Here is a 10446-nt window from a genome sequence, read left to right as displayed (position 1 = left end):
GCAGCAGTTAGCAAAGCGGCGGAGCAACCTTAAGTAACACAGCATTAATCTCTGGAAGACAGTCTTATGATACTGAGGGCAGCAGAAAGAGTGCCTCTCCACGCTATCGTTCGAAAAACCAACCGTTTATCCACAGTCTTCCTAATGGTACCCTGCACTGATCACCAGGACGCATCCAGCGTGAATACTCTGCCTCTTAACCCCATAATTACTGACCCAAACGGTCGCAGGTTCGAATCCGGTCTCGGGCACAGATGTGTGTGATGCCCTTAGGTTAGTTAGGTTTAAGTAGCTCTAAGTCTAGGGGATTGATGACCTCAGATGTTAAGTCCCATAGTGCTTAGAGCCATTTCTACTGACTCAAATTGGTTATTTAAATTTTGTCTCGGATGATTTTCAGGACATGTACTTCGTCCTTCGTGAGAGCACACTGAGCAAACAGGATGGAAAGTTCAGAAATGTTGATTGATCAAAGTAACTGGTTCACAGCTGGTAAAATTCTTCTTCGTTGTTTTTCATGGTTGGTGTCTGGGAGCCTTCTTTCTCGCTTTCCTGTAGAATATTGATAAAACATCTGAATTTACAAGAATTTATGGATTTGATCTTGTTGAATCAATTCTAATCAAAACAATGAACACGTTTCAGTTTTCAATTTGTTTATATATACTTGAAATCATTTCAGAAATTTATAATAACGCTTTTTTGTGATTCACAGTTATAAAAAGATATTTTTGAGCATTGTTATTTAGACATAATATTATCCGACTTTGACCACATGCGACGCTACACAACGTCTCTCGACAAACTATTTCACAGCAACTGACTTACTTTACCACCTGATAGTCCATAGATTGTTAAATACAAAGATAATAACACATCAGTCATAAGTCAAAGATTATTAAATTTCTGCACGCTAACATACCTCTCTGAGATTTACGTTCACCAAAATAATCAAAACAATTTTTTTTATAATAAATATTTACTAAATTTATGACAATTAAAGGAAGGAATCGCAAAATGCATGATGAAACATTTTATATCAGAAATTACATTTGGTACATAGAAAATGACGTAGTCAGACCAGTTTCATTACAATCCCAAATGAGTAAAATTTTGGACAAAAGGCTATGTTAATGAGACTGGCAACTAATAACATCGCTATATTGCTGGCCACTAAATGTGGGAGCGTTGATTATATCGCTGACTCCATCTCACCGGAGCCAACTTGGCGAAATATCACGTTCTGGCGTGCTCAGCTACAACACTGAACTGACAGCGACAAAAAATGTCAATAACGTCTAGCAAAAGATAATGAAACGTGTCCTATGGATGTGTTTCAAACTGAGAGAAATACAACATAGGACAGAGAGATGCTGAAAGTTCAAAATATACAGGTAAATGTAGATAATATGTTAAAATAGTGCGAAAATTTGAAGCTTCTTTTAAATGCTTAGCAATGCATAATTCTGAACATCATATAACTAGTGAGTGATAACCGAAGTAAATCAACTCACATAAATACATAACTGTAACAAACTGCAGAGATATGAAATGAAATGATCACTTGGGATCAGTCGGAATTAATGCAGGTGGCAGGCTTTGATTGATCGGTACGATATTCACGAAATACGGTGAGTGTACAAAGTATCCTAGCCCTTCAAGCCGGTAGTTGCCGGGCGCATGCCTAGCCTGCTGGCAGTAGTTTATATGGCTGCCTCCCCCCAGAATGCAGCGTTTCAGTGGAACTGCTGTAGGATGGGAATTACTTGTTCAAATGTTACCAAAATTTCAGGAATTGGTGTTAATACATATTTACTACGATTAAAACATACATTGTAACTTAAAATGAATTTTTAGTGTGGTATATTTTGAAACAATCTTCGAAACAAAGTCCTACACCACAGTCCTTGCACCAGAACGATGTTTCCTTACGTTTCCCTGTCTTCTTGCAGCAGACTGCACATCTCTTTGTAGGCTTACTCTTCTTCTCTGTGGGTGGGATCTTCTCAATAAAATGTCTTGCTGTGAGCCGTTCAGGCACAGGCGTTTTTGAAGGTCGCCCACTTCGAGGTGAAGTTGCATTCTTCTCGTGAATTTCCAGCAATTGTGTTATGAGCAGGTGTCTGAAATTTAGATGCGTTTCTTCCGTTGGTTTTTCGCTAGCATTGTAAACAATAAAATCATTGTGCACTGAAACATTCATCAGCCTTCTAAAAATTTTCATATACCACTTCACACCTTTCTTCCTCTCCATGAGAAAAGGTTGCAGTTTCTAATCCTTCAGATCTACACCACACATAAAACTATTGTACTATTTTATGCACTGAGACTTTCTTATCTCGTTGCCCCTTTTGGTTGCCGTAACAACTGCATTATTAAAAAATGTTGAAATAAAGGCAACCTGCTTTTTATCCATCCATTTCATTACCATTACGCCGTGTGAATGATATGCTACGAGTTCACCTTTCTTCAGCTTTGCACGCCTCAAGGCATCAGGTATATTCTTCCTATTCAGTCGAAGTGTGCCAGCTACATTCATACCTCTTTCCTTCAGGAAGTGGCACAAAAGGACGTTATTATAATAATTGTCCATCCAGAGCGTATGGCCTGAGTTGAAAAGAGGCTCAACAAGCTTAACTACAATCTGACTGGTTTTCAGTGTATCTGCAGGAAGAAGTTTCGTTTCTATTTCTGTAGTACTTCCTGCATAAATAATAAATTGCCATAAATAACCCGTGGAAGATTCGCAGATCTCATAGGACTTTATGCCAAATTTCGCTGATTTTGGAGGCAGATACGTTTTATTGCCAGCCTTCCTTTCCATAACGTTAGAGATTCATCAACAGAAATGTTTTCTCCCATGTTTTCTAAATGTATCATTCAAGTGCTGAATGACGGAACCCGCCTTGAACAGTCTCTTATTGCCTTCAAATGTATTCAGTTCTTCATTGTTTACAAAGTGAAGGAATCTGCAAAGTAGCTCAAACCTGTCTTGTTGCATACTCTGGTAAAAAATCGGCGTGTTCAAAAGTGGATGCTTGCTGAAATACGACTTTATGGATGGCTTCTGAATGATTCCCATCAACATCTGCAGTGCAAAAAACACACAAAGCTCATCCTTGTCAGTATCTACCCAGTTACGTAGTCTAGAACGAGGTTGTAGAACAGTCTGTTTTTGTATATAATCTGCAGCATAACGGTCAGTTTCACACACGATTGTTTCTACGATAGTTTCCCCGAAATACAACTTGAACGCTTCAACTGCAGAATTTACCTGCATCACAGGTACACATTTACCAACGAATGGTGTTTTCAGAGAGACATAAGAGCTGTCAACATCTTGCCATTTCCAGTTTTCTTCATTCTGCGCGCGTTCCACTGGTGCACCTTGTTCGATGTCATCGTCACTATCCACCGTTTCTTCTCTATTTCTTTCGGGTGTTTCTTCCAAACAGTCAAAATCACTTTCATCGTCAACGTCTAGATCACTCCCGCTGTCATTTATACTGTCTAAACCATTCGTCGGTTCATTGAGAATTGCGAGAATTTGCTCTGAAGTGAGACCACGCGAAGTGTTTGGCTGCATCGTTTTGCATTCGAGAGTGTCGCTCGGACTGTAAGATACAACACGTTATTTCTGCCGACTGCCTCACTTCATGACAAAGATCTCTGAAGCAGAGCAGCACAGATATGTCTGTAGTTAGCTGACGAAGTAGTATCGGATGTCGTCAACAGATGGCCGAGCAATGCAGTTCTACCTACGAGACTGCAACTGGCGAGTACGTGGTCGGGATGCCGCCAGTGTGAACATTCACAGCGCGCGAGTACGTACTCGGGCTCCCTGCTTGGGAAGTTAGAATATTGCACGTGCGAATGGGACTCATACCAGATAGAACTAGCAAGAGATACCGAGTGTAATGAAAGAAGGGCAGCACAAATGATCACAGATGTGTTTCTCCTACAAGAGAGCGTCACTGAGATGATGGGAAACGTGAACTTTTAGACATCTAAAACCTACTTCCAAAGTTTCAGGAAAATGTGCTGAGGAACCAGGAAATGTAATACAACGACTTACATCTCGCCCCTACTAGGACCGCGAAGACAAAGTTAGACTAACAATAGTCTGTTAACACTGAAACCCCAATGTTGTCTTCTAACTGAGCTACTCCAACAAAACAAAAATATGAATCATGTGTAACTGACTACAGCCGATTTTCCTGCGAACCCTAAGAATCAGCAGTTAACTACAATTTATGGGTCGACGACAATTAACCTTCTCAAGCCCAACTGAAAACAGGCTCTTGTGTCACAGAAAGAAACTGATTAGTGCTGCAAGCGGAGAAAATGAAATCAAGAGATTTCAAAGCTTATGAGCATTTATTACCATGGAGGATCCTCCAAGCTGTGCACATTTTTATGCAGCTTGTATAATCTGAAACAATCCTGAACCTCACTTAAATGCCAAAACTTTGATTTCGAAACATAAAGAAAGCTTTTCTCAGAGTATCTGCAGAGAACTGACCAGTGACGCGTACCGGCTGCGCTGTTTCATTTGTCATCAGTCTGCATTACAAGTATTTATCCTGAAAAACCCGAAAAATCATGTAATACATTATGATAACCGTGGATTTGTGATACGCACCGGTTACATACGTGTTCAAAATTGCTCTAAGTGGTATGGGACTTAACATCTGAGGTCATCAGTCCCGTAGGCTTAGAACTACTTAAACCTAACTAACCTAAGGACATCACACACATCCATGTCCGAGGCAGGCTTCGAACCTGCGACGGTAGCAGCAGCGAGGTTCTGGACTGAAGCGCCTAGAACCATTCGGCCACAGCGGCCTGCTACTTAGGAGTGCAAGTGCAGTTCAAATGGTTCAAATAGTTCTGAGCACTATGGGACTTAACGTCTGAGGTCATCAGTACCCTAGAACTTAGAACTACTTAAACCTAACTAACCTAAGGACATCACACGTCCATGCCCGAGGCAGGATTCGAACCTGTGACCGTAGCGGTCGCGCGGTTCCAGACTGAAGTGCCTAGAACCGCTCGGCCACTTCGGCCGGTGCAAGTGCATCTAAACAGTTGTGTTGCCTGTTAGCCCATGAGCTTCTATAGTACACTCAGGCTCATAAATTAAGAATAATTGCAGAATGTGGTGCCACACAAAGTGGAAATATACAAAACTGGCGCTAATAGCATATACCCATAGGGACTACACACGACACAGATCTGTAAGTCCACGTATTAGTGATAAGTTGAGAAAACCGTCCCGAAACATATGTGCCACAAAACGCCACTGTTTCCTGTGCATGTACTCCGACATCAATATGGGATATGTTCACCATGCACACGTACACACGTCGCACAACGGGTTGGCATAGTCTCGATCACGTGGTCCAGCAGCTGCTGGGATATAGCCTCCCATTCTTGCACCAGTGCCTGTTGGAGCTCCTGAAGTGTCCTAGGGGTTTGAAGACGTGCAGCTATACGTCGACCGAGGGCATCCCAGGCGTGCTCGATGGGGTTTAGGTCTGGAAAACAGGCAGGCCACTCCATTCGCCTTATATGTTCTATTTCAAGGTAGTCCTCTACCGTGGCAGCTCGGTGGGACTGTACGTTATCAACCATGAGGAGGAAGGTGGGACCCACTGCACTCCTGAAAAGGCGGACATACTGGTGCAAAGTGACGTCCCGATACACCTGTCTTGTTACAGTTCCTCTGTCAAAGACATACAGGGGTGTACGTGCACCAATCATAATGTCACCCCACACCATCAAACAACGACCACCATACAGGTCCCTTTCAAGGACATTGAGAGGTTGATATCTGGTTTCTGATCCACGCCAGATGAAATACTGGCGAGAATCACTGTTCAGACGATGGGACCACTGTTCCAATGTCCATGTACTGTGTTTGTGCTCCAGGCTTTTTCAAATAGGACGACTTGTGCACCTACATAGTTCCTTGTATTAATAGCGCTTTATAAACTGTAAGGCGCGTACGCCTTCTCCTTCTATAATATCGTGGCATCTTCTGTGTGACAAGGGGTCAGTGGGATGCACCTTGCAGGTCTTCGGGCGAATAAACCATGTCTGTTCAGACGTCTGTAGACTGTGTGTCTAGAGAGAACTGTGCAAGTGGCTGCGGTAAGGTCCCGAGCAAAGCTACCTGCAGTACTCCGTGGCCGTCTGCGGACACTGATGGTGAGATACCGGTCTTCTTGTGGTGTTCTGCACTGTCGAAGTCCCGTAACGTAGCGCCTGGACACGTTTCCTGTCTGCTGGAATCGTCGCCATAATCTTGAGATTACACTTTGTGGCACACGGAGGGCCCGTGCTACGACCTGCTGTGTTTGACCAGTCTCGAGTCGCCCTAGTATTCTGCCCCTCATAACGTCATCAATATATGTCCTTTGAGCCATTTTCAACACACAGTACCATCAGCACGTCTGAAAACGCCTGCACACTTAGTCGCTGCACCGTACTCTGACATGCACCAACACACCTCTGCGTATGTGGACTGTTGCCAGCGCCACCGTGCGACGACCACAGGTCAAATGCACCGCATGGTCATACCCAGAGGTGATTTAAGCCCGCAAACCGCTCACCAGAGCGTTGTTTCACAATGTTTTAGCATTATTCTTAATTTATGAGCATGAGTGTAGATTGGCGCTTAAGTTCGTATCTTTTTTCCATACGCTTAATAAACACAACAGATGCACATACCAGAGATTACACTATATTGTCCTTCAGTATGTACTACAGTCTGCCATTGATGGAGTAACTTTTCGATTCCGCGACTATAGAAATCACTTGGTTTTGAGGCGAAGAACTTGTCGAGCCATGTTCCGACTTCATTTTTATCCGGGAAGGAAGTTCCTTGGAGGAGAATGAAGAAGGTGAAGAACTGAGTGCGCAACATCAACTGCTGTATAGTGTGTTTTACAGGCTCCCAGGTAGATGCTATTTTTCTTGACTTCCGGAAGGCGTTCGATACAGTTCCGCACTGTCGCCTGATAAACAAAGTAAGAGCCTACGGAATATCAGACCAGCTGTGTGGCTGGATTGAAGAGTTTTTAGCAAACAGAACACAGCATGTTGTTATCAATGGAGGGACGTCTACAGACGTTAAAGTAACCTCTGGCGTGCCACAGGGGAGTATTAAGGGACCATTGCTTTTCACAATATATACAAATGACCTAGTAGATAGTGTCGGAAGTTCCATGCGGCTTTTCGCGGATGATGCTGTAGTATACAGAGAAGTTGCAGCATTAGAAAATTGTAGCGAAATGCAGGAAGATCTGCAGCGGATAGGCACTTGGTGCAGGGAGTGGCAACTGACCCTTAACATAGACAAATGTAATGTATTGCGAATACATAGAAAGAAGGATCCTTTATTGTATGATTATATGATAGCGGAACAAACACTGGTAGCAGTTACTTCTGTAAAATATCTGGGAGTATGCGTGCGGAACGATTTGAAGTGGAATGATCATATAAAATTAATTGTTGGTAAGGCGGGTACCAGGTTGAGATTCATTGGGAGAGTGCTTAGAAAATGTAGTCCATCAACAAAGGAGGTGGCTTAACAAAACACTCGTTCGACCTATACTTGAGTATTGCTCATCAGTGTGGGATCCGTACCAGATCGGGTTGACGGAGGAGATAGAGAAGATCCAAAGAAGAGTGGCGCGTTTCGTCACAGGGTTATTTGGTAAGCGTGATAGCGTTACGGAGATGTTTAGCAAACTCAAGTGGCAGACTCTGCAAGAGAGGCGCTCTGCATCACGGTGTAGCTTGCTCGCCAGGTTTCGAGAGGGTGCTTTTCTGGATGAGGTATCGAATATATTGCTTCCCCCTACTTATACCTCCCGAGGAGATCACGAATGTAAAATTAGAGAGATTAGAGCGCGCACGGAGGCTTTCAGACAGTCGTTCTTCCCGCGAACCATACGCGACTGGAACAGGAAAGGGAGGTAATGACAGTGGCACGTAAAGTGCCCTCCGCCACACACCGTTGGGTGGCTTGCGGAGTATAAATGTAGATGTAGATGTAGATGTAGATGTAGATGTAGATGTAGATGTTTTGTCTGTCTAGCAGCATGCGGGCGGGCGTTATCGTGGAGTAGCATCACTTCACGCAGTCTTCCTGGACGTTGCTCTTGGACTGCGTCTGCAAGACGCCGCAGTTGTTGACAATAAAGGTCAGCAGTGATGGTTACACTTCGGGGAAGCAACTCGTAGTACTCCACACTGTCGCTGTACCGCGAGATCCGTAACATTATGATGGACGTAGCTCTTTGTATAGGAAGTTACTGCTACGTTTGGGCTCAACCATTCCTTTCTTTTACTTACGACAGCACGAAGATACCAGTTCTCGTCACCAGTAACGATACAGGAAAGGAATGGTCGGTGTTGTTCCCGAGCCAATTGATGACGAGCAAGCGGAGACCCACATATGGCCAGGCACTGATTTTTGTGATTTTGTCTTAGAGCATGCTGTACCGACAATCTGGATTTTTGAACCTTCCCCATTGTATGCAAATGTCGCACGATGTTGGAAAGATCGCAGTTCATCACATTTCACAGTTCTAGAGTAAACTGACGTTAATTATTGTGGATTAATACGTTTATGTGATCTCTATCAAACCCCGAAGGTCGTCCTGAAAGTGGAGAGTCAATAATGTCGAATTGATCCTTCTTAAAACGAGAAAACTATTTTCCTTATGTTCTCCGTCCAATGGCATTACCCACTTTTTTTTAGTGGTTTGATGTGGCCCACCACGAATTCCTCTCCTGTGCCAACCTCTACATCTCAGAATAGCACTTGCAACCTACGTCCTCAATATTATCTGGAGATATTCCACTCTCTGTCTTTCTCTACAGTTTTTTACTCTTTACAGCTCCGTCTAGTTCCATGTAAGTTACTCCTTGATGTCTTAACACATGCCCTATCATCCTGTCTCTTCGTCTTGTCAATGTTTTCCACATATTCCTTTCCTCTCTGATTATGCGCAAAACCTCCTCATTCCTTACCTTATCATTCCACCTAATTTTCAAAATTTATCTGTAGTATCACATTGCAAATGCTTCGATTCCCTTTTGTTTCGGTTTTATCTCAGTCTATGTTTCACTACCAGAAAATGCTGTGATCCAAACGTACATCCCCAGAAATGTCTTCCTCGAATTCACGCTTATGTTCCATTATCGCCGGCCACGGTGGCCGAGCGGTTCTAGGCGCTTCAGTCCGGAACTACGCGGCTGCTACGGTCGCAGGTTCGAATCCTGCCTCGGGCATGGATGTGTGTGATGTCCTTTGGTTAGTTAGGTTTAAGTAGTTCTAAGTTTAGGGGACTGATGACCTCAAATGTTAAGTCCTATAGTGCTTAGAGCCTTTTGAGCCATTTTTGTTTGATTGTCGAAAGGACTGACTCAGCACATAGAAAAGTCAAAACAATCTTGTCTGAAATTAAAAGCAAGTGTGGTAACATTATGCGTGCAGTGGGAATTTCACTATTAAATGCAATAGACATTGCTACCCTGAACGAAAGTGGAGAGGAGTTACCTGATCTGGTGAATGGAATGAACAGTCTAATGATTACAGAATACGGACTGACAGTAAATCGAAGAAAGGCGAAAACATCGAGAAATAGCTGAAATGAGAACAGCGAGAAACATAGCATCAGGATTGATGATTACAAGGACTTCTGTTACGTAGGCAGCAAAATAACCAGTGACAGACGTACATCAAAAGCAGACTAGCCATGGAAAAAAAATGGCGTTCCCAGCCAAGAGAAGTCTACTAGTAGCAAACACAGACCTTAATTGGAGGAAGAAATTTCCAAAAATGTACGTTTGAAGCACAGCACTGTATGGCAGTGAAACATGGACTGTTGGAAAACCGGAGCAGAAGAGATTAGAAGCATTTTATATGGTGCTACAGCCGAATGTTGAAAATTAGGTGGCCTGATAAGGTAAGAAATGAGAAGGATCTGTGCAGAATCAAAGAGGAAAGGAATATGCAGAAAGGGACAGGATGATATGACATCTGTTAAGATATCAGGGAATCACTTCCATGGTGCTAGAGGGAGCTGTAGAGGGTGGAAACTGTAGAGAGAGACAGAGATTGGAATACATCAAGCAAATAATTGAGGACGTAGGTTGCAAGTGCTACTCTGACGTGAAGAGATTGGCAAAGGAGAGGAATTTGTATCGGGCCGCATCAAACCTGTAAGAAGACTGATGAATGAAAAAAAAAAAAAAAAAACAAGGAAAAGGTAGCTAGTTCAATTTAGATTTGTGTGTTTTCTCGTGTAACCAAAATTTAGCGTATTCCCGTGGTGCAACGAAGACAGTAAAGTAGTGATACTTAACTGACCCCCCCATAAACTGTTATGTGGTTAGCCTTCCGCAGAGACACGACTTAATTGAAAACTCACT

The 10446-nt window shown here is 43.1% G+C and overlaps 1 protein-coding gene across 1 annotated transcript; it reads right to left on the bottom strand.

Moving 5' to 3' along the window:
* Positions 1–2311: 2311 nt before the first annotated feature.
* On the bottom strand, positions 2312–2862 carry LOC124598160 (piggyBac transposable element-derived protein 4-like). Its single transcript, XM_047135982.1, is given in 2 exon segments — positions 2312–2799; positions 2802–2862. Coding segments are annotated over 2 exon segments (549 nt in total).
* Positions 2863–10446: the final 7584 nt, after the last annotated feature.

Source organism: Schistocerca americana, chromosome 1 (assembly GCF_021461395.2).
Source record: "Schistocerca americana isolate TAMUIC-IGC-003095 chromosome 1, iqSchAmer2.1, whole genome shotgun sequence".
Classification (NCBI taxonomy): domain Eukaryota; kingdom Metazoa; phylum Arthropoda; class Insecta; order Orthoptera; family Acrididae; genus Schistocerca; species Schistocerca americana.
Note: the sequence above shows the minus strand (reverse complement) of the source record. Positions and strands in the feature narration are given on the sequence as shown.